The 24,393-nt window shown below is 37.4% G+C and overlaps 1 protein-coding gene across 1 annotated transcript in view; it reads left to right on the top strand.

The window, feature by feature from the left end:
- Positions 1 to 24,393, top strand: part of ASXL3 (ASXL transcriptional regulator 3) — a gene marked incomplete at its 3' end in the record, with an annotated part of 124,766 nt that overhangs the window by 15,119 nt on the left and 85,254 nt on the right. The window contains exon 2 of the mRNA XM_084281416.1: positions 8,274 to 8,356. Coding sequence (XP_084137542.1) covers positions 8,274 to 8,356 — 83 coding nt within the window. The remainder of the gene's footprint in view (positions 1 to 8,273; positions 8,357 to 24,393) is intronic.

Below are 24,393 nucleotides of genomic sequence, written 5' to 3'. Positions count from 1 at the left end.
GTATTGTGACAAATGTTTCTTAGTAATAGTTGTTAAATAGTATATTTTTCAAGGCTTTAAACAGATGCTACAAATATCACTGTAGACTGCCAATATGCACTTCAATTCTGCAGTGAATGCTGTGTTTAACAGGACAACTGTGGGTGGACCTGGGTGATGAGATGGGGAAAGGGATTTTGTAGAAGGACTGGTAAGGAGGGCTGAACAAGTAAGCAACATAAAATGGATATGAGTTAGTGAACCACAAAATATTCTTCTATTTTTGAAAATCTTAGATGAGTAATTGTCAACTGTGCCATCTGTAAGTAATGTGGGCTTCCAAACTTGTGGCAATTAAAACTGCCTAGCATCCCACTCCAGCCCTATGTTTTATTCTGTGTACAAGTCAGTACTGAAGGCTGATCTCTTATGACATTAATCGTCTCATGAGGAGAGATGGAATAAATCACAGTAGCCCTTCCTCTCTTCACTCATGAAGATAAATGCCATAACATGATGGCTGATCTTTGTTATGACACTAACCATTATATATTTAACAGAGATAGCAAAATCCCACTGACAGCTAACAAAAGAATTCTCTCTTTACACATTCTCTAAGAAAGCTGTATTTCTTTAGTTCAAAAATGCGACTTACCCTATCTGCTCTCAGAGCAATATAAGCAGTGGATCTGCATTGTGCCAGTGAACTGAATTCTGCACGCAATGATGTCATGATGCAGACTAATGAAAACTCATGCGAAATCATTGTGCAACTTTGGGGGAAAAAAGTACATAATGCACAAGGACTGATAAGACTCTACTGGTTTGAATTGCGAGTTCTGACAAGAACAAATAACTCCAATTAAAAACAAAGCAAAAAAGACCCAGCAGAGCTTTCATCATTTTTTCTTTCATGGAAGTTTTTGTGTTCCATTTTGCTTCCAGTACAGGTGGGCTCAGGAAACTGAAAGTGGGTTTTTTGTTGTGGCTGTAATTCTGTAATTGCAAGAGGGTTTTTTTGTTGTTGTTGTTGTTGTGTTTTTTTGTTTGTTTTTTTTTTGTTTTTTTGTTTTTTTGTTTTTTGCTTTATCATTTGCTTCACTCATCTCAGAAATTTCTTTCCAGGTTGTCTATGTGTTGGACACATTCTGGTCTTTTTTTTCTGGAATAAAATTGCCAAGACAGATTCTTAGTAATTTTCTGCATCTCTTCTTACTTATTAATCCAAAGGGAGCAATGCTGTGTATCATCCTGTGAGTGAGGAACAGAGCAAACAAGTGAGTTGTGAAGTTTATGGATGTGCCCTGTGAGGTTAAGAGGATCAACTGGCACTTCTACTGGCTTTTCACCTAAGCATCAAAATGTGCTGCAGGTTTTGTGAGGTAGTCTCATGCCACCTTTCTTACGGAATTAAAATGGAAGCATAATTTTAACAGTGTTATTTATATGTTGTCATTAGCCATATTTTCAAACATGAAGAGGAGTGCTTCTGGGTTGGTTAAGTGTATACAAGGTGCATCAATGGAGTCAATGTCAGTTGCAGAATGCCACTTGTCTTATCCATTTAGTAGGTGACTTTTACCTGGAAAAAATACTTTAAAATTGCCAAAAGTGGTATGTAAGAATATTTAGCTAGAGTACATAGTTAAAATATTTTATTCTGCTAAGATTCTAGATTTTTTATTTTTCTCATCTCTTTTTTTTTTTTTTTTCCACCTTCTGGAAATCTTAGGTCTGTATCTTTAGGACACTGTCAAACAAGATAAGCTCTGGTAATAAAGCAATGGCAACAAAACCGGCATAACTGTCGCCTCTTGTTACATCTGGTATGTTCAGAGAGTAGCCAGTAGGAATTTTATTTCTCACATTAAAAGTAACCCTTACACATTACATTTGCCTGAGGAAGTTAAGCGACGAAAGCTTTTAAAACAAGCACATACTCATTCTCTCTATTGATTTTTATGGGAGTTTTACTCTTCATGTTTCTTTTGATTTTACTATGCTGCAACATTGAAAAAACACTGCTGCATAACCAGTGCCAGAAAAAAAAAAATCTATATCAGCTTTCAATAGAGAAAACAGCATATATGAAGTGAATATGGTTGGGGTTCAGTGGTTCTTAGTATTTCTGCCTTGTTCCCTGAGTAGTGCTGGACACACCACACTGGTGGTGGTCCTTCCCTCTCTTATCAGTAGCACAAAGGCAGCTGGCAGGGCGCTCGCATCCATTCTGCTCCGTTAGTCCCAGTCACCTAAACATGGCCTCTCTTCGTTTTGTACAGGGGTAAGAGCCAAAGGGGAATTTTGATCCCTGCTGGAATTAGAGGCATTTCAGGATCGTGGCCTGTTTGATCCCGTAGAGCTAGTGGAGATTGGAGTAATTTTGTTGGGTGGCAGAGCTGTTTTTTGCTCCTGGTCTCTTCCCTGGAATAATGATTCCTAACTGTATACAGCTTTGGCCCGTGTTTTTTAGCTGACTGCACTGATACAGAGATTGAAACTTCTACGCTCATTTTGTAAACTAAATAGGCAGAGAATATCTTCTACGAGCCATGGGAGGTTCACAATGCAGTTTGTCCTGTCAGCAGCTCGGAGCTAGCATGCTGCTAGCTAGCTACTTGGCACACACACATTTTGGCTACCTAGGCAATGCCTGGGTGCCTGTGGTTGGTTTTGGGGAACCCACAGCAATGAGCAGCCTCTGTATGGGTGTGTTAATGCATCACGATGTAGAGGACGTAGGAATGTACTGCAGGAATGTATTGTGGTAAAGGGAAGGGAAGAAAGGTGTTTCAGTAGGGATGTGGAAAGGTGGGAGATAAGGAGGTTACAGGTATTGCATACCTCAAAAGATGAGTGTCACTCTCATATTCATAGTAATTCTGCTAATAGTGGTACCCATACCAGGGTAGAAAGTTTGACATGCTGCTCGCTGGGATGTGTGTCTTTGATCCTGACCTTCCACATCTATTTGAAAGAATTCTGCTTACTCTGGGTTCATCCTGTTACAGTCATTGAAGTGTTCATGGATCTGTACCGACAGATCCCCTAAATGAGGATCAGACATTTCACGTATTTCAGCAAGTTTAGGCATCTTCGCATGTTGCTTTCTTGTTCTTATTACAGCTTTGCTACTTTCCTTGCTTGATTTTGCTCTTCTTTCTTATCTGTAATGATGCATGAATTACAAAGGCAAATTCATAATATAGAGCATATCGTGAAAGACATCGTTGATGAAATACATCTACCTCCACTCAAATTTTATAACTTCCTTATAGTAGCTGCACTAGCTTACAGACAAAAGGCCTACCAGAAGAGTTATTACTCCCATCTCATTCTTTTAATGTTTTAGTACTTGGAAATTAGTCTTTACCTTTCTCTTAATCACCATCTCCACGAACCTCTATTTGAGAACTTCTCTTAAAATAGCTTGTAGTGCATCTTCCCTTGTTACTTTCTTCCTTCTTTGCTGTTCAATATTACGTACCCTCCCTCTGCTCAGCCTTGCTGTTTTCTTTCTCACCCATGTCTATCCAATTCCTTTCTTCCCCCACTCTGTATCCTACCCTACCCAACCCTCTCCTCTCCTAACCATTTACCCATCTTTCTTCACACAAAGGGCTTTGAACTTTTACCAGGCTGCTGATAATTCCCCAATGACTGAAGCCGTTAATCAAAAATGAATACAAAAGATTTGAGTGGGGCATTTCCCACAATAGAAGTCAGTCCTCCTGTTAACCTCACACAAGCAGCTGGAAAAGACAATGCTGGATTTATTCCAGGACGCTGTTCTTGTACCCTGCTTGGGACTCCATCTTTCAATTAACTTAGTAATGGGTGGCTAGGAAAGATCATATATTTACTGCTTAGGAGAAGGAAAGATATTTTTCTGTTCTTCTGTTCACCCTGCTCTCTTTGGGCAGTAGAGAATGTCTGCCTGTTGTGCAGTTCAGCCAGACTTGTATTTTAGCTGCTGAGTGGGAGCGCTGGCAATAGCCGTACTGTTCCTTTTTCTCCTGCTGAATTATTTAAAAACGTTCTACAGAGAACTGCTCCGCTTTGTGAGCTGTGGCTCAGCCTACAGTTTGACCAAGCAGATGGGATAAAATGATCCTGTTTTTTGTCAGCTATCTGACCTTCAGATCCTTGCAGGGAGCTTACAAAAAAAAAAAAAAAAAACAAAGAAGGCTCAGCTCAGTTTCAGCTTACTGTACCGTGGCTGGACCAGCAGCACCAAGACCACTGGACTGATCTGCTTGCCGCTTTTGAACCATGGCGCTGTTTCTATCCACACTTGGTTCACCTTGAGAAGAATTGTTTTCTGCTAACATGATAACTCTTAGCTGCAGGACTGGTGGCTGCTTCTCTGGCAAAGCTTCCCAGTTTTGCAGGGCAGCCTTTATGGGGGGCCATAAAGCTTACTTTCTCGTTTGCCTTTCTTCATTCTGTTCCTCTCTTTGTGTTCCCTCTAGTGGCCGAAGTGCAAGTGGTTGAGCAGATCAGCTTCCAGCAGCTCTGTGTACAGATTAATAATTCCGTCCACTATCTAGAGGTTCTGTTCTGATTTCGTAGGTGAGCTGAGCACTCAGGATTTCCCTCTTATGCAGAGCTGAGAGTTTTGACTCTGCTCCAGAGTTCTCCTGTTACAGCTCACCGGAAAATGCTTTTTTCCCTGGCGTAGCACCTGATGTTTTTTGAGCAGTGTAAATGTATACAAGATAGATACCCTGCCGAGAAAAGGAATTGGGATTTCTTCTTGTTATATGTAACTGACGAGACTTTTGAAACGGAACTGGGAATGTCCCTGTTTGTTGCATTTGTGCAGTTACTATGCTTAAATATTGCTTAAGTTGTGGGCTGATATATGTAGGTGAAACAGACCTCTAACAGTTTGTCTGGCTGCAACCATTGCTGCGAGTTTTGATTTCCACTGTTTGTGCTTGGTCAGTTGCCTTTCTTTGAGCTATTAACCAGTGTTTGAATGAACACCAAGAATGTGTTCAGTGCAATGACTGCTGCAGTTCCCTTCCAGATTGTCCTGATGGATATCAAATCGTTTGTCCTAGTTATGTAGTGGCTGTCCCTTTTTGAGGCTGTGGTTGAATGGCAGGAATAAATAGAGCATATTTGATCCTCTGTGATAGAGGTTGCAGTCAGTGCAAACCATTCTTCTGCCATTGTCCTTTGCAACAAAACGCATAGAAACAATCATGGTCTTCATGACAGTACTTTGGCATATTTTAATTCCAGCTTTATTAGTCACTACCCGTACATGACATGAGTGTTGGTGGATGGAGTGGGAGGAAGGAGAAAGATATTCAAAACAGATAAAGGATGTGATTACTTTGTCTGACCAAGGAGTCTATGACTTAAGTATGCTACTGCATTTTAGTATTTGCCTTAAGGGACAGTTAGTAATTCAATTTGAATTTCTAATATTTTTAAAAGTCTAGAAATGCAGAAAGGCTTGTGGGCTTTTAGCAATGCTAATGGTGAGATACAGAGGCAAAAGTCGCTTGTGCAATTATCAGTTCAGTGTATTCATTAGCTCACAGGCTCTTAAATAATACTCAGATGCTATTTTCCATAACTGGGGGAAGAAAATAATGGCATTGTCATTAAAATGTTTTTCCAAGTAATTATTTTTATTTTTTCCCTCTGATAAATGGTTAGGCTAAAGTTGTTGGGGGAGGGCACAGGATGGTAGGAAGGGCAGAAGAAGGTATCCTTGCTAAGGTTCTCCGCTAGATTAATCTTCATTACGATAAAGAAAACTTAATCAAGTGCACAGTAAGATGGTTTTCAAATTAAGTAGTGTCTGAATTGGAGAATTTATGCTTTTCAGTTTGGGTATGAACAGTTCTTTAAATAACAGTCCTCTGTTTAAAGGGTTAGATGAACAGAATTAAATTCATAGAGTATATGAACTGCAGCCCACGCTACATGTCCAGCAGTAAAATAAATCCACACAATGAGCAATTGTTTGCTCCAGCACATTCAGCCTGTCTAACATACTCTGTGTTTCAGTTTGTCATTATACCCTGAATGTGTTCACTTCATACTGTGGTATTTGAAATCTGCCTTGTGGGTTTGATTAAGCTTTCTGTAGTGGTGCTATGCATCCTGCTTGTTGGTTTCATTGTTGTTTGGTGAAGATGATCTTCCGTATCCTGTATGTCTGGCCATTGTTTCCACAACCAGTTCAGTGCAGCTTCCTCAGCACAAACTGCTCTCCCTTCTCCCATTGTCCAGAACAAGGGGACTTCTGATGTTTATGTAGTGTTATTGTTTCCTTCCCATTATTGTCAAATCCACGTGGTAATACCTGGCACGTTTTCTGACTCTGCAGAGTAGGATGTGATGTCACAGAGAAGGGGACAGGGCTACCCAAATTTTCTCACTTGCAGGGAGGAGCTGCCCAGGTGTGCTGAGGGGCCTGTACTCAGGAAGAGAAACAGGGAATCCTCCACAGTGAGTAACCCCACTTTCAAGTGCACACAGTTTCCTTCATAGCCGTGTCCAGTACAGTGTAGTTTCCTCTTCTGTCCTTTCCAGTTTGCCCTCTGGAATGTTCCCAGTTCTGTTCTGTTCCCTTCTTTTCCCTCCATTTTGGTGTATTCTCATTTGACCTTGTCCCTATTCTTCGTTGTCTTTTCAAAGGTTAAACTTTCCATTTCTGTATCTTCCCACACATCAACTTCTTCTCATCCTAGAGTCTTAGTCCTTATATTCGTTGTCATTTTCCCAATGTGTTATGTGGTTCTGTCATTAATGCCTCGTATCACTTCTCATGCGTTGCTGTGCAGTGGCCCTTTTCCCAGCTCTGTGCAGTTCCTTCTGTCCTTACTCCTTGTCATGCTCTCCTATCCACTCTTCTTTCTCCTTCCAAATCACCTTTCGGTTTTCCTTTCCTGACAGGTCCCTTTTGAATCTTGCCTATCGATGTACATGAGATAAGCTCAGTTCAGCTCCCAGACCTTTCTAGCGCAGCCCTCACTTCTGCATTTTCCTTTTGTGGAACTGAAAGATAAAGGATAAGAAGCTCACCTGCAGCAAAACAGCCAAAGGATTTGGTAAACCATTTTTGATGAGAAAGGGGAGAACAGGTACCAAGTCAGAATTATAAAATGGCAAGAGAAAGTTGAGCTGGTCAATTGGTAGTGAGCAGGGAGGCTTTGGCTTTGTGAGCTGTTTGAATTACAGCCCTGGTTAGCATCTTTTACAGTTTGGTGACTGGCATGACATGATTTGGTGGTGTCTCTAGTTCCTAGTGGGCACATATCCACATAGTAGTAGCTACTTTCACAATTGCCACTGTTTGGTAAATACTAGAGAGAAGCTCAGGATTAGATGAGTACGGAGACCAAACTGATTTCTTGTTTACTCATGGTAGAAATGCAAGGTCTGGCTTAGATGATGTTGGCAAGATGCTCTGGGAAGCTTGCATTGCTCTTGCCTGTGCTGCACCTTTTACTGCTGAGTGAAAGGTTTCATTTTTTTCAGGGCTGTCAGTCTGGCACTTTAAATGAACAAGAGCAGCTGTTTGTTTAACAGCTCCAAACTGATTGGGACTAAAAGGAAGTGGAAAACCAGAAAATTCTGTTCAAGATGGTTGTATCTGGAAAGAAGAATGGGTTACTTTGGGCTCGATTGGAAAAGGCAAAGGAGTGGAAAACTGAGCTGAACTGGAAAAATGTATTGCACGCTGTCATGTAGCATCTCGTGTGCTGTGACTGTTCTGACTACTTCATTTTTCATGGTTTCTAGAAACAAAGAACATTTGAAAATTGAAACCTACCTGTGTCAATTTTCATAGAAACTCCTACTCTGTGAATGGAAACTCTTAGCTTTTGCTTTGTTCCTGAGGTCACAGTAAAACCTAAGTGTCGAATATTCAAATGACCTCAGATAGTTCTATTTATCTATAATTTTGAAAAGGAGGGTGGGAGGAAGACCACAATTAGCTGTCTCTTGCTTTTTTTTTTTTTTTTTTCCTTTCTGCTTGAAAGGAATTCTGTTGCTGTGTCATAAAATTAGTTGTGTATTTCAACTCTTTATCTGGAACCTGCTGAGAATTTTTCCCAGGCAGCACAGTAGATACAGCAAGTAAACCTTACTGTTGCTGCAGTTTCCTGATTTGTATCTGGCCTTCCAACAGCCAAAGGATTCCAGTCTCAACACTGCCATTCCCTGCCTTTCACAAATGACTAAATAAAGACTGCATGAAGACACAACCTTTCAGATTCATGGGACAGCTATGTCTTGACACTTACCCATTTATTATTTCTTTTCAGGCATTGGAAAAGTACCCCAACTCACCAATGACCGCAAAACAAATACTGGAAGTCATTCAGAAAGAAGGGTTAAAAGAAACAAGGTCAGTGGTCATATATTCTGTATTTTTACTGTCTTTTTGAAAACCATCGAGGAGTGGTTCACAGAACACAGTGTGCTGGTTAATGGCTGAATTAATTTCTGGTGCCACAGTGGGAAATACAGCTGATGGGTTTTGTTTGTTCATTAGTTCTAGGCTTTTAAGATGGAAAGTGACTGGCATACCTGTGTACCTTCCAAAAGGCCTCTGTTGGTTAGCTCCAGTCCAGTAGCCTTTCTTTACAAAGAGTGGGATCTAGTCAGAAAGCTCAGAGCTGCTTCTCATTTTTGCTGAAAGCCCCAGGCTTGGTGGCTGTGTTGCCTATACCATCATGTGTGTGAAGAATGTGTGAGGTGGAGTTGGAAGCACTCTTTCTCTCACTTAAGTTTGTGGTCTGGCACTTAAGTTGCTGTTATGACATGCTGGTGTTGCCTGCAGCAGTGGGGGTTGAGCTGATAAAGGGTCGGGAATGGATGGAGAGCAGTGGTTGAGCACTGAGAGCTAGTCTGTGTGGTTGCAGCGCCTGGATCCTGAGTTGCTGAATAGCAGTATACATTGGATGCAGATTTCAGCTATAATCGTGAAGCTGTTAGAGGTTTGGTGGGTTATCCAGAGCCCATGAAAATCATAGTTGTCTTTTGTTGACTCCAGTATTTTGAGATCAGATAAGTATGGTTTACTCAGATGAGCATGCTCCATCCAGTTTCTGCTTGGTAGGTCTTCCAGTGACCCTCAGATGGAAATTTGGGCAGGAAATAAAATAAGGAAAAACTGTTTGCTTGGTGGTTGACTCCTACAAGATGCAGTTTCCTCTTCTCCAAATTATAAAATAAAAATTTTCTATTATAATAAGTAATTCTAATATGCGTTGCTGTTTCAAAGGGAAATATTTGTTTTTATTTTTAATTATATTCCTTTATTTGGTACCTAAAATCTAGAAAAAGGGAACAAAAAGCCTGAGTAGAGCAGTAGTAACGCATTATTTCCATTACTTCTGAATGTACTCTGTTGAGCCAGAAGTAACTGCGGGATATATTTTTACTGAGTTCACTGTTGTTCCTAAGGAACAGAAATGCTCTGCGTGATCATTTGCAGTGTGTGGCCATGCACTGCTTTGTTGGTACCCATATAACATGGTTATAATATCTGTATTTTGGTAAGAGTGCAAAAGAGATGGAGTGCAAGATGAAGCTGAATTTGCCACATTTACAGATATGAAATGCTTTAGTTCCTGCCAAGAAATTGCTTGAAGTGTATTTGGCAGGGCCAAAGAAACAAGGGAATGAAAACTTCTGAAAACGAATGACCAAACGTGTGTTATGCTGCAAGGATTTGCATAAAGAAAAAGAAAAAGAAACACACCAAACAACCACATTTGAAAATCTGTTTTCATTAAGATACTGTTTCTCACAGCAGTGCATAGATTGCTTTCTTCTTACATCTTGTGATATGAGGCAACCACATGGGAGAAGCTTACATGCCTGATAATAGCATTTCTTTGTAATTTTAAAAATTCTTGTTTCCCTAAAAAGTATGTAAATAAAATTGTGTGCGTAAAACCTATGGGAGGTAGTGAAGGCAGCATTTTTATTTGATTTAAATATAGAAAATGCAGAAACCCTTTTTAATTGCTGCAGAATAAATAATAGGATAAAATTTCCTTTAATGAGGTTCAAAACCAGATCTTCTCTTTCATTACTTCAGTTACTAAGAAACTGAGGATTTCAGGCAAACAGGAAGGAAACTGAGATTCATTCTGGCCTGATGTTTATTCATGGTATGTGCAGGTATGTGTGAATGTATAGTTGATTGCAGGATCCCATATGTGGCGATGAGCGTCTGGATAAGTGAAAAAGGGTAACATTCAACATTCTTTATTTCTTATGTGAAAAATTGTATAAAGCTGTAAGGTAGGTCATTCTGAATTGATTAGTCTAGAAATCCTAGATGCTGCAATTGTAAAAAATATTATAATAATAAATCAAAGATGTTTATTGATTTTGGAGGTGTTTGGTTTCTCATTTAATTTCTGATTTCATTTAAAAGTTGTGTTTCTGCCACATTTTAATACTGGTTAGGCACAAACTTGCAAAGTCATCTGAGTGCGTAACTCTTAAGATCTGATAAGGTATGCACCTCCTGCCCTCCTGCTGCACTGACCTTGGGGGCCAAAGGGCTGGTTTTCACTCCTCACTCTCCCAGCTGCTGTTGTATAGCAGTGGTTTTTGTTTGTTTGTTTGTTTGTTTTCCCCTTTCTTACATCTGCTCTCCCAGAGCCCACCCAGCCTTGATCACTGGCTTGGCTCTGTGCAGCAGCGGGTCCCTTTTGGAGCCGTCTGGAGCTGGCTCTGATCTAACATGGGGCAGCTGCTGGGCTCTGCTCACAGAGGCTACCCCTGCAGCCCTACTCTGCTACCAAACCCTTGCCACATCATCTTAATGCACCCATTTACTTAATCAAGCTCTGCAGTTTCTTTTAGTACCTTTCTACCAGCATGGTCCCTTTGCCATTACCAAAGATGATCTTTCTTGGTCTGTGCTGCAGCCAACTAAGATGAGTGAGGGGTGTATGTTTTATGATATGTAATCACCTGGTCATAAGCACACAAATGTCACTAGCACATTTTATTCTGTAATGATTTGTGTATTTTTCAAGTCTGGAGTTGTGCCAGCAGTATGTTACTACATTAATATACTTTACTAATTCCTTTATACTGATTATCATTGTCAGTAGAACCTTGGCAATCCTAAATGAAGTTCTTTAAAAATTCTTGTCTCTGCTGTTCCATTTATAGATGAACGAGATTAATTGGCTTAGTCATTTTTCAAATATATTGCAGCAGTAATTAATCTAAAGCTTTTTGCTGTGGTAGTAAATCTGAATGAATAATGTCTGATTTTCAGCAATTTCATTGTAGCTGTTACATGTAATCTTTAAAAGACACTGTCAGAGTCTTCAGCCTTTTCTTTTGTTTGTTTGCAATAAAGACATCAAGTTCCACATTTATATTTTATTACTGAAATAATCAAATACAATAGGAGGAAAATTCCAAAGCAGATACAAGTTAGAAATTAAAATAAAAAGCTACTAACATACTGTGAGAGGTTATATACCTACCTAGATCCATATATCTCGAGGGATGTATGGTTCAATTTTGTTTTTTTAATACCTTTCCTGCTATGATGGTTGGTTGCCAAATGGCCAGCAGGCAAGTAGTTCTTTTGCTACCTAGAAGTATTAAAAACTTTTAAGGCAAACCTTTCGGGGATGTAGAAAATACATGGTGTTTTTGGGGTGAGGTGGAGACAGGTGAGAAGTATTAATTTTACATTCATGCCTGTGGCGTTAGTGAGCAGTGCCAAGCCAACAGTCCTGGACACTGAAATCTCCTTACAGAGATAAACAGCAGCTAACTTCTGTGCACAGCACTCTGGATTTCCCTTCCCAGCCTCCACTGTCCCTGTTCTTTTGAGAACAATTCCATGTCCCACTGTAGGTTTCTTTGGACTTGCAGCCTGCTGTTTATGCACCCTAGCATGAGATTTTAGCTGTTTTGCTATTGTGATATAGACTGCTAGTCTGAGTATGGGCAACTCTAACCTCTGTGCTCCTCTTCCATCTTCCACTGTGCTGCAACCTTCCTTGTAATTCTCCATCTTGTATGTGTGGTGTTACTGATTCCTCTCAAGGTTTAGAATTCCCCGTGTCTTTATGAATTATATTCAGCTTTTCTGCATGTGGTTTCTCAAATTTACTAAGGTTGCTTTATTAAGTAGTTTTGTCTTTCAACATGAATGCATCCCTTCCAAGTTTATCTTTGCCTGTGTATTGGAAGTTGTTTCCTTTTGCAGCATTATATTTCTCTCCTTTTCTTATGAAGGATACGTGAGAAACAAGGTCCAGAAACTTACTGAAGCTGTGGTATATGATACCTACTCTCCTTCTTTATCTACAGGGTCTGGTACTGCTTCAGAAAGGTTATTTTTCATAGATCTGAAGTAACTGATTCTTGACAGATCTATGTATTACACGATTTCATATCTGATAAATCCTTCCAAATTTTTATTTGGAAAGAAATTACTGTCTTTGGAAAGAAATTACTGTCTCTAATTCTCTGCCTCTTCCTTTTTCCATCTTTTTAAAATCTAGTCCCTACATGTCTTTCAGTCTTTTGGAATTGCTGCTGTGATCTTACAAGTTTTCAAAAATATCTTTAATAATTTTGAAACTGATCCAGTCAGCTCTAAACACCTGAGAGTAAATTCAGATAGACTTAGCTGATATAAGAATATCTAACTTATTTAATTATCAAATCATTTTTTTTTTTCTGTGCTTGATATTGCTTTTACTAGGTGTCATAGATATTTTTCTAATTGTGTACCAGCAAAGAGAACGTAGTAGCACTCTTCTGTTTTGGGGGTGAGTGCTTGGTGCCACCCCCTTCACTGAAGAGCAAGCCAGCCTCCTGTCTCTTGGTGCACTTACAGAAATGTGTTTGTGCCTGCTGGGTGAGGGATTTCTCTGGAGACTTTGCCTGTCAGTTCTCTGAGTTGCCTGAAGTTTAATTACCTGAAGCCTATTTTCTTCATTTTGTGTTTTTCCTTATTTTCCTAAAATTGAAGAATCATAAGTTGCCAGATGTTTCTTTTTGCCCATGACTTTTTTTTTCTTCCCCCCAAGGGATGCCTGCACAGTCATAATGGCAGTATTTAAGTAGGCCATGTGCTTTAAAAAAACCTGCTGATTCTCACAGGAAAAAAAAAAAAAATGTTTCCTCCTCTCAAATTCTCCTGGTTTCTTGGTAAAAAAGAAAGATCCTAATACTATTCTTGTTTTTTCTCCCCTCTTGAAATTGTCTATAGGACCACAGGAAATAATCTCTCTATTCTCTTCAGTTTGGGGTAGTACACTTCAAGGAGGATAGGACTGACAGAATACAGTTTAAAATTGTCAGGCAGATAAAAATAGGACAGAAGTTTGTATGAATTAGGTGTTTGGATTAAGGAAGATAAGATTGGGTTTTGACATAACGAATCCTTGGATACGTAAAAGATGGGGGAAAAAGTAAGGGAATAAATTACCCTGTCCATCTGATATGGACAGGTCAAGAAATAAGGCCTTTAAATTGTAGTGAGGAAAGACTGAGATTAGACTTAAAGAAGATTTTTTTCTAATGGCTATAATTGAGTTTTGTCATAAGCTGTGAGAAAGACGTGACATGTACATCTCTCTAAGAACAATTTAGTTACACAAGTAACTAATCTATCAGAAGCTATGTAGGTTTGGTTGATCATGCTTTGAATGAGGGGAATGAAATAGTGTATCCCTTGATTCATATTGTTCTATGAATGTTTTTAGATCAGTTTGAAGTACTGGAGCCATACATATTGCTTGAGTCCCAGAGGAAAATATCAAGCCAAATTCTGATAGATGTATGATGCTAATAGCCATAGATTATGTGTTGGCTTTTCTGTAGTTTCTTTTCCCCTTGCTTGGTAAGGCTGGGAAATTGACTCGTTGTCTGCCTTCATGTCTGGAAAAGATTAAAGCCAAAGATTTTCAGTACAAGTTAAAAGCCAATAAACTTTCAAAATGGGAGAAGAAATGTTTAATTTTTGGAGTGCAACTTTAGCCCACAGCTATGCTAGCTATTTACTTTCTTCCTCCATTAAACTCAAGATTACGAACCCTGGTATGGGATCTTTTTCATAACATTTTTGCTGTTCAGCTGGAGCAACTGACCTCTGTCTTGTCAAGGAATTTTCATAGAATTATCTAGGTTGGAAAACGCCTTCAAGATCATCAAGTCCAACCATCAACCTGACCTACTGAATCCCATCGCTAAGCCATGTCCTTTAGTGCTGCAGTCCCAGAAGAGGTTAAAAAATGCTCTCTTCCAGGTCCATTTTCCATTTTCTAATAGGATCTTAAACTTCTTTTTCTTGGTGTTTGTTTGATCTTTATTTCAACTATGAAAATCACAGCATCAGTCCTAACTTCTCCTCCTTTTTTCTCTGCATATTTTGTATTTTCCTATGGAAGATTAAACTACTTATTGATTTATTATTGTGACAGTAGTCTTTCAGAAGACTAAGAAGAGATGCTTGCCACTGGCAATAGTGCTGTTTCTCTTTCACATTGTTGATAATATCTATCATGAATTATATCATAACATATTAAGTCTTCTGAGCCCAGGAAAGCAGCAAAATATGACCCTAATAAATCTTAAGATACTCTTAGTAGGTTTACAGTCTTTGTTCGGAAATATTAAAATAGTGGGTTAGCTAGAATTAAAACCAGTTTGAGTTGTTGAACAGTCATCAATGAAATAAAACACATGATCTGTACAGGGTTTGTCTTTATCTCTGAAGTGAGATCATACTCCTGAAAAATTTACCCTTACCTTTGAATCCTTTGATCTCTTTGACAGTGTCTCTTCAAGCCTTTGAATACTTCATCCTTAGAGCTATTGACTTAGAAATAAAACCCTTTCTGAATGCTGCTGTTTCTGTAAATAGGCTAAATGAGCTGACAGCTCTCTTCTGTTGTTTATCTTGAGTTCCTTGTTTTATTGTCTATGCACGTAGACAGATTTTTTTCTTTCCTTTCTTTGTGAAATAATTCCAAGATGTCACTGTGATCTGTAATTATTCAAAAGTTACAGGTTTTATCTTCCTCTTAAAAAAAAATAAAATAAAATAAAGTGCCCTTTAATAACCAAAGGCTCTTAAAATTTCACTGAAAGAACCACAGCTTTTGTCTCAAGGCTCTGATTGTTAAAGGAAGAGCACAGACAGTTGAAAGGCCTCTGTGGTTGTGTATGTCTGATAGAATTTATTTGGGAGCTTTTCCAGCTGAAGGAATATGTTGTTTTGTCTTGAAGGTAGTTATTCCCTGCAATGGGCTGAAAGGAAGCCTTGATGGGAAAAGAGAGGGACAGCTGTTCACATTCTTTTTGCCTAGCATTAAAGGGTTGACCCTTATGTAACTACAGATATGGCTTTTGGCTGCAGAGCAGTGAAAGAAACAATCTTTCAATACTACCTGTCTTTCTACCTAAGTTCACTTCAGATACCTCTTTGAAACACTTTTCTTCATGGTGTAACAAAAAAACACCCAATTTGATAGCTATAGTACACCGGCTGAAAATCTCAGGCTTGCTCCTTCTTGCCTAGGTGCTCCCAGCATGGTTTATGCCACAGTACAGTTTAACCTGGTAAAAACTGGTGGGTTTCCTCCATACTGCGTTCCAAAGCTGGGACTGTAACTTCCATAGTCATACCATTCGTGATAACAAGTTCAGTTTTTGATAGTGATGTAGCCCTGAAATAACTGCAGTAGTAACTGAAGCTTAAAAGTAGCCCTGTGGGTAGGTCTGGTAATTCCCAATTCCCTGTTGCTGCATTATGATTACCCTACAGTGAGTATGAAGGTAACTTGCTTATGTCTGTACAATGGTAATCTTGTCTTTGCACTGATTTGGAAAATTGTCGTTCTGTGCTAATGAAACAGATATAAAATTACAAAATCTCAAGTATATTCCATCAGCTAATTGCACAGATGATAGCATTTTTATTTATTAGTGATCATCTTTCTTCCATTGTGTATACTTATAAATTTCAATATAAGATCCTTAACTATGCTGAATGCATAGTTTTTTGTTTGAGCACCATTAGCTTCATTTTTGCTCCATGTTTCAATTTTTAGAAATGATTTGTGGCTGTTTTTTGTTTCAGTGTTGCTCCTCTTCCTTTCATAGGACAATGGAGTCTGTTCAATAAAACAGTCCAGTAAAATCAGTCTGCGTTCAGCGTGTTTGATAAGATTACTTGATTCATTGTTGTTTTGTTTGTTAGTTTGTTTTTTACATGGTGCATGTAGTAATGTGCGCCCCAGATGTTACAGGCAGGCTAAACATCATACTTACGTCAAATGCAGATGCCTTTGTTAGTTTTATTAAGGTGTGGATTTAATTTTGGAAATACTTCAGATGATAATTGGCACAGTATAAATAACAAGAATCTTTTGAGTATTACTCAGAATGCTTTGGAGGATACTGTTCTTACTGTTATGAATATTAATTGAGCGTATGTAAGAAGAGGGAGGAGAGAGAAGCTAAGTAATTTCTTTCAAAGTGAATGCAAAGCTAAGAATATATCCCGGTCCTTTGCTCCTCCACTCCCAATATCCTGTCTACTAAATTGGCATCTTGGTGCAACATCTCTTTGCATCAATGTGCAGTCTCTTGTACCAAGAGTTGCTGCTACATGAATCCTCCCCTCCCTCTTTCTCAAACTAGGTCACCAATCCCATGGTCTCCTATTACCCCAATCTGCTGTCATCCCTTCTCATGTATGAGGACTCAAACTCCATTTATTCTACCCTTCTGTGTGGCTGAAATTATTAAAGGACTACAATGTCGACATCTCAGATTTTAGTATCTACTTCATATTCTGGCTCAGGACTAACTTAGCGTTATTCTTTAGTTTGGTTCCAGGAGAAGTTATAGGAAAATAAAAACCCAGTCCCATCATTCTTATCATGTCTGGTATCTTCACTATATTATTTAACAGCTTAGAAAAGTTCGTATGGCTTCCCCTTTTGTACTTTGTCCCTCATTTGTCATAGTGTTGAGGCCGGTGCCTGTATGCTCAGTTGATTCTCTCCTTTTTTTTTTTAACGCATATAGTGTTCAACACTTCATTTTTTTTGATTTACTGAGCACTGGTACAATAGTTCTATGTGTCTGGGCATTAAAACATCTATCATAATGTTTCCACCTTTTATGGAAATGATGGGAAATACTGCTTCTTTATTTTTTTTATTATTATTTTATTATTATTTTTAAGATCTGCAATAAAATTGTTTGTTTTAAATCTATTAGCAGCTCTCTTCAGAATGTCTGCAAAGCTTGGGAAAATACGAACGCAATCTGTGTTAGACACCTGCCTCCCCAGTACTATTAAAAATATTTCTATTTTACTTGTGCAGTTACTTAGGTTTCTGCACCTTCCTCCCAAAGCTAACCTGTACTTTCTCAAAGAGCACTATACTAATGTAATGCTCTTTTATTTGTTTGACACTTTACTGGTAAGGGAGAGTGACTCATAAGATCATTAAAGTTTAATAATTCAGTGGAAGCATTGACATCTTAAAGTTAATCTGTTTTACTGTAACAGAAAAAATGGTGGTGGTTAAATTTTGTGATGTGATAAACATGTTTCAATTTTTAACAGTCTGTATGGCAAAAATATTTTATCTTTTGAATGCATGCCCAACTCTCCTTTATCACACTCTAATTTGCTGAAATTAAGATCCATGTAATATGTTAAAGCCATATTAAAGGTACTCCTTTTTTAATAAAAGAGTAAATCCAACAGCTTAACAGTAACAAAGAATGGATAGCAATACAGAGGTTGATGATCTTGTAAGATCTATTTTTTTTTATACAATACTGGAACAGGCTGCCCAGGGAAGTGGTGGAGTCACCATCCCTGGAAGTCTTCAAAAGACATTTAGATGTAGAGCTTAGGGAAATGGTTTAGTGGGGACTGTTAGCGTTAGGTCAGAGGTTGGACTCGATGATCTTGAGGTCTCTACCAACCTAGAAAATTCTGTGATTCTGTGATAAAAAACAAACTTCCTATTAGTGGACATTTTATTTTGAAGTAAATGGCATCAGCTATGAAAACTAAAGTGTGTAAATTCCTCAACAAATTCATCGCTGGCTTTTTGCACAGTTGTAATAATTCCCTTCTCAGCATATTTTGATGTTTAATGTAAGAATTTAACTTGTGCTTTCTTTCTCCTATTTCATGCATCTTAGTGTAGACTGCTGTTGAAAGAAACTGAAAAGTGATAATCTAGTTCAGGCTGATGAAAAGAGGAACTTCCTGCATTATAAATTGGTGTTGCCATATGTATAAAATTATCCTAAATTATATATTGTGTCAAGACTGGCTTCCCACATTTTTCCTAGAAAGTGCAACTTTTCTTTTAGCAATGTGTAAGTATACTATCTATTTTTCTTTAATGTTTCTATTTTTCAGGTAGTAGTTCTGCATTGAATTTTCCTTTTCTTTTTCGGAAAGGGAAACTAAATAGGGATATCCAAGAGATATAAACACATTCAAAATTATCAGATACATACAGAAGCTATGAGTAAGAAAATAGATCAGTAATCCATCCTCAGCAGTGCAAGGTTTTTGTTTGTTTGTTCGTTCTTTGGTTCTTGTTTTTCCTGTTTGAGTATAGTGTGTTTCCTATAATGTAGTGCTTTATTAAGCCTGATTTCTTTTTTTTTTTTTCAAGTACTGAAGAGATGAGATCTCCCACAGTCTACATGGTGTTTTTCTGTTCCTTTTTCTAAAAGTTGTCCTGTGACTGTATAAACGGAACCATGACTATGTGGAAGGTAGATACTTTCTTTGGTTTTAATACCTCTATTGGCCTGTGTTGCCAGCATCTTTTGGTTTAAGAGGAACCAGGACATAGCAGAGCTTCCAGTAATATGCATCTACTGTTGTGCAGAGCCAAGCTTTCTCAAAGATCGTTGTGAAGGTGAGATTTGACAGAATGTGTTCTTTTTCCATCCTGGCTCAGAAATTAAGATCTGTCATACAGGTAATAAACTAGCATTTTTGAGTAAAAGACAGAAACAAGACTTGCGAGAGAGCTTAATATCAGTCTGTGCTAGTTAGAGGCAAAATGCAGTAAGAGTTACTAACCAGCTAGCAAGCTTGTTCAGCTCTCTTGTGCCTAGAAAAGGCAAGAATAATCTGCTGTATTTCCTTTAGGAACTATTTGGGCAAAAGTGACTCAACACAAAAGCCTGATAGTGGCAGCCATATATATATGAAACTTTAAAACAGAGAATGATATGGAGCCTAGCTAGAAGGAGTCATCTTTTGAATGAACTGTCTCTTAAAATATTCTTAAGAAAAGAATTTAATCTGTTGAAGACTTGAAGCCTACAGTGAACATTCAAATCTGGCTGGTAACTTGAACACATGCCTGGCTTAATGGATTTACGAGCTTTTCTTGCCACATCCAAGTAACCTAAGTAGCTGTTCTCTTTTGCAGGTGTAAGATGAATTATTCTAGGTTTCAATTTACTAGTTGCTGATTTAGATTTATTTGTTGGGGTTGAATTTCTTCTGCATTTCTGTTTTGGTTTCTGCATTTCTCTTTTGAATTGAAGAGTTAGTATTTAAACCTATTGTTTATTATTGCTTTGAATTTCATTTATTCCATGGCTGACTTTTATTGTCTTTATTTCTAAGCACTCTGTCCTAAGGGACATGCTCAACATCCCACAAAATGGTATAATCTGTTTTTATGCTATTTCTAGTATTCCACAGCAACTGGGGAAAAAAAAAAAAAAAAAAAAAAAAAAGAGCCTAAACTGAATACTACAACATAGGCAATTCATTACAGATTTTCCACTCAGTATTCAGTAAATTGTCAAGTACTTATTTTCATCATTAGCATATTTTTCATAGAGCAGAAGCATAGCCATTTCTGGCAGACTGAATTAAATGCATTTTACTTGAATGTGAAAGAAGAAAACATTGTCAGGCTTTCTATGAAAGCATCATTTTCTAGTAATAATTTATTTTCTGGATCAGTTTGCTATGGATGTCTTTATGTTTCTGAAAAGTTATGGGTATGTCGTTTGGTCTACCTGTACTTAAACCATTTCTTAACTGAAGGGAAAAATATCTGAACATAATTATTTTCTCTTATTTTTTTCTTCATATTGTAAGAACTGAAAATTTACTAGTTCTCTTAGTCATGCATTGGCATATTTTATTTAAGATTTTGAAGTATGTTTTTGTAGAGTGAAGACCAAAACAAACCTCAGAATTCCACTGTCCAGGGACTATAGCAAAGATCAGGTATAAATAGTCAGAAAATTTGTTACAGATGTGGATTTCTTTTCCAGCAATTCCATTTTATTTTATTTTGAGTCTCATAGATAGTTCTCTTAATTAATGTAGAATTATATGATGCACACGGTCTTCATTTCAAAACAGAATTATTATGAAAAGTGCCAAAACTTCTTTTAATTATTTACTTAGTATAATCTGAAGGAAAAGTATGTTTTAAGAAATATCTGATTTTCTTTCAGGAGTGTGGAACTCCCCATATTCTGCTTGTAATTCATATAATTTGTCAGTGAGACAGGCTGCTTTATTGTAGCTGCTTGCTAAAACCAGCAGTTGTGTGGCTGGCAAATATTTACAGTATCAACAGAGATCTAAGAAGCAAAACATACACGTATATATATCAAATCAAAGTATAAATAGAAGAACTTAAATGCTGTATGTATAAAACTGTTTATGTGCTTGAGTGTGTAAATACACCTACAGATATATATTCACATTTATTTATACATACATATAAAATTGTAAATCACAGAACTTTATTCAAATATATCTTCTGCTCAGTTATTCCAGTAGCAAAGACTGTATGGGAAAGAGCTCAAAACATTCCTAACAACTGTTTTGCTGTTAGCTCTCAGTAGCTAAGAGAGGACAAAGGTATTTTCCCCCATTTCTTTTATTTTTTTCTTATTGCTTTCTTATATTTTATTTTTTATATTTTTAATATGAGAAAAAATAAATGGTTGATAGTAGCCCTTTTGATGACACATATTTACTACAAAAAAGGGGGGAGGAGGGCAAAAATAGCTATCAATAGTCATCTTATTTAGCATCGTAAAGCATCCATAACTACTTCTGTATCTTTTACATGTTTATCTCTTTATATATTTATCTTTTTCTGTACCTTTTACATGTTCCAATAAGATTGCTTAAAATATCTGCTATCAAGATTCTGTAGCTTTTTTTCTAAAAGAGTTTCAATTGCCTGCTTTTATATTTCATTCACAAATAAAACAGGTGAGGGATGTAAACAGTTATTACTCTCTCTTGCAAAAGGCCCTTGTTACTTGATATTGTTTCTTTTCTTTTTTCTCATGTTACCAATGTACCTGGGAGATTTGTTTTATAAATTGTTAAATACTTCAGGTGGCCATGTCAGATATGGAATCATTTGTGTCAAGAAAGGTATCTGGCCTCCACAATCACAAAAAAACAACCAAACAAACAAAAAAAAAACAGCCAATAAAGGACAGCAAGAAACATCTTGAGAAGAAATCTTCAAAAATACATGACAAAGGGGAAGATTTAAAAAGACTGCTGGCTTTCAGCATAGATACACACATACACATACACACACTCTTACCTGTCTGCTCCCCTTCACCCAAAGCTAGCACTCCCAACCTTTCAAACCTTTCAAACTTTCTCTGCTTTTAGTTGAGAATGGAAAATTATATAGGTGGCTAACACATACATACAACATTTTCAGAGCAAAGATTTTGCAAAAGCCACCTTAAGCCACCAACTTGCCTTTTGGAAGTAAAACATTACTAGTAGTGATCCTCTCTCATTTATGGTAGCCTCTTCATACAACACAGGGGAAAATAAATCTGCTGATAGGCTGTGGCTGGAAGATTTTTTCTATGCTTCTGACACCGTAGTGAGTGAAACGGAGCGTAGCCAATAAAGTCTTAGAACTTACAGCTATTGGGTGTACAAATTAAATTCATTATTGAAGAAGTATGAATAAAAGCAATCTCTGAGTACAAACTCTAAAAAGGTAGGAGTTTGAATTGATGACACGATTGATGCTGTCAATTGCTTTAATATTATATTAGGCTTTAAATTATTTATTAAAAAATATTTAGAGACCGTGATCAGAATGACTGATAGAAGACAACGATTTCTCATTAAGACTGAAATTTGATTGTGATGCCACGTTATATTACATTTTTCTGACTCTTTCTTTGTATGTGTATCTCAGCCCCTACTTTTAAAGGGAGTTTATTAATGACTTCAGCAGAATCAAGCTTTCTTTCAGATGGAATGCAGTGTGCCTATTGAGTATGGCTAATCTAAAACTTTTATGTATTTGTTTTAGTTACTAATGCTTCACTTCCACAAATTATTTGATGGAATTTTTATAATTTTATTTTTACAATTTTAAAGTGTTTTCTGTGACATTTTAAAATAAGATTAATTTTTAGTTATACGATAAATGGAAATTAAGTCTGTCAGTTCCAGTCTTAATGAACTGTTTTAAGTCAAAAAAGAATAAGGAGATCTACTAATAGCATGAGTTGCAACAACAGCTGGATTAAGTTAAAACAAAAATAAAAGTATGTGCTTGGTGCTTTGAGGGAAAGAACCAACCTTTTGCTATGCTGTTTTGCCAAGTTAAACTCTGTTATGCACAACAAATATATAACTTAAACTTTTTATATCCACCAAAATATTTTAATTTGAACCGATAAAATAAATCTTGCATTGCTATATTTTTTTAAAGATACAGAAATTCCTGTGATTGCCAGTTCTATATTTATTTCCAGGCTTTGAATACAGATACAAGCTCTTAACAAAAATATTTTAAAGACATACCTGACACTTATTAGGCAGCAAAATTATAGTAGTGGCATTTATTTTGACGTAAAGTATGATAGTATTTTCTTGCTTACAGAAATATTTTTGTAGCAATAAATATTACTAGAAAACAATAATTTGCTTTTGGATGAAATCTTTATGATTACTCCCTGTCTGCATTCTTTATATCAGTGTTTGATTTTTTATTTTTTTTTTCCTGCCTCTGGTGGTTGAGTAAAACATACTCACATGCTGAATTACTCTTTAAGTACAAGAACATTGAGGAAAATCTTCTGAAAGGGAATGAACGTTTCTTTTTATTTGTTCTTCTATGCGACATAATAGATTTTATAAAATTGTTTTAAGAAGTTTTTTGGTCAATTGAGTATGAACTTAAGACGTAGAAGTAAGTTGTTTTTATAACTTCTAGCTTCCTTTTTCTTTTGGGTTGAAAGCAATGTTTTGGATGCTCAAAGTAAATACAACACCTCTGCATAATTATCCCATAATTTGATGCTTAGTTTCAAAATTCAAAATTCTGTCTCTCTTAGAAGTCATGCCCTAATTGTAAATAAAGGAAACAGAAAGAAACTGTGGAGATTTCCTTGAAGTTTTGTTAGTGAGAAGGAATATGAAGTGTTACCCTTTCTTTGTTTTGAGTAGACATGAACAGAGTTTTATTAATTTCTCATTTATTGTTATTTCGTAAAAAGATTTATTACTATGGTTCTGATTTAAAAGTATAGTTTTTACAAATACAGTGTATTATAGGGTGGGGGGATAGAGGAAGGTGAGAGAGGAAAAAAAGAGTGAGGAAATAGGAGAGAAAGGAAGGGAAGGGAAAAGGAGAATAGATAAGAGAAGATGAAAGAAAAGGGGGAGGGGAAGAGGAAGGAGAGAGAGAGGAACAACAAAGATGAAAGGGAAAGAAAAGAAAGAAGAGGTGTTACATGGTAAGGGTTTGCTGCAGGGGCGGCCTTTGTGAGGAGAGGCTGGGGCTGCCCTGTGACAGGGCATCACTATGATAACATATTTAAGAAAGGGCAAAAAAGCTACACAGAGAGGAAGGGGGGGAAAGCAGAGCATGTGAAACAGTAGCATGGGGGTATTTCCTGAAGGAGCTGTGGCCTGCAGAGAGCCCACACCGGAGCAAGTTCTTGGCAGGAAGTGCAGCCCATGGAGAGCCCCCAGTGGAGCAGATTCCTCCTGAAGGACGGCAGCCCATGGAGAGGAAGCACGCTGGAGCGGGCAAACAGCGTGATGAAGAAAGAGCTGCAGAGAGGAACTGTTACGGGCTGACCATAATCCCCCATCCCCATGCACCACTCAGTATGGGGTGAGGTAGGGGAACTGCAATTGAAGGAGGAAATTTGAACCTGGAAAAGTGGCTGGGAGGAAGCATTTTGGTTTTGTTGGTGGGTTTTTTGTTTGTTTATCTTTGTTTTTCACTACCTAAATCTATTTTAATTTACAATAAATTAATTTTCTCCAAGTTGAGTCTGTTTTGCATCTCGTGGTAACTGGTAAACAATCTCCCTGTCTTTGTCTTGACCCTTTTCATCCTATTTTCTCCCTGT

The sequence above is a fragment of the Netta rufina genome (genome assembly GCF_964035555.1).
Source record: "Netta rufina genome assembly, chromosome: 2".
Classification (NCBI taxonomy): Eukaryota; Metazoa; Chordata; class Aves; order Anseriformes; family Anatidae; genus Netta; species Netta rufina.
This window is presented reverse-complemented; position numbering and strand designations above follow the sequence as displayed.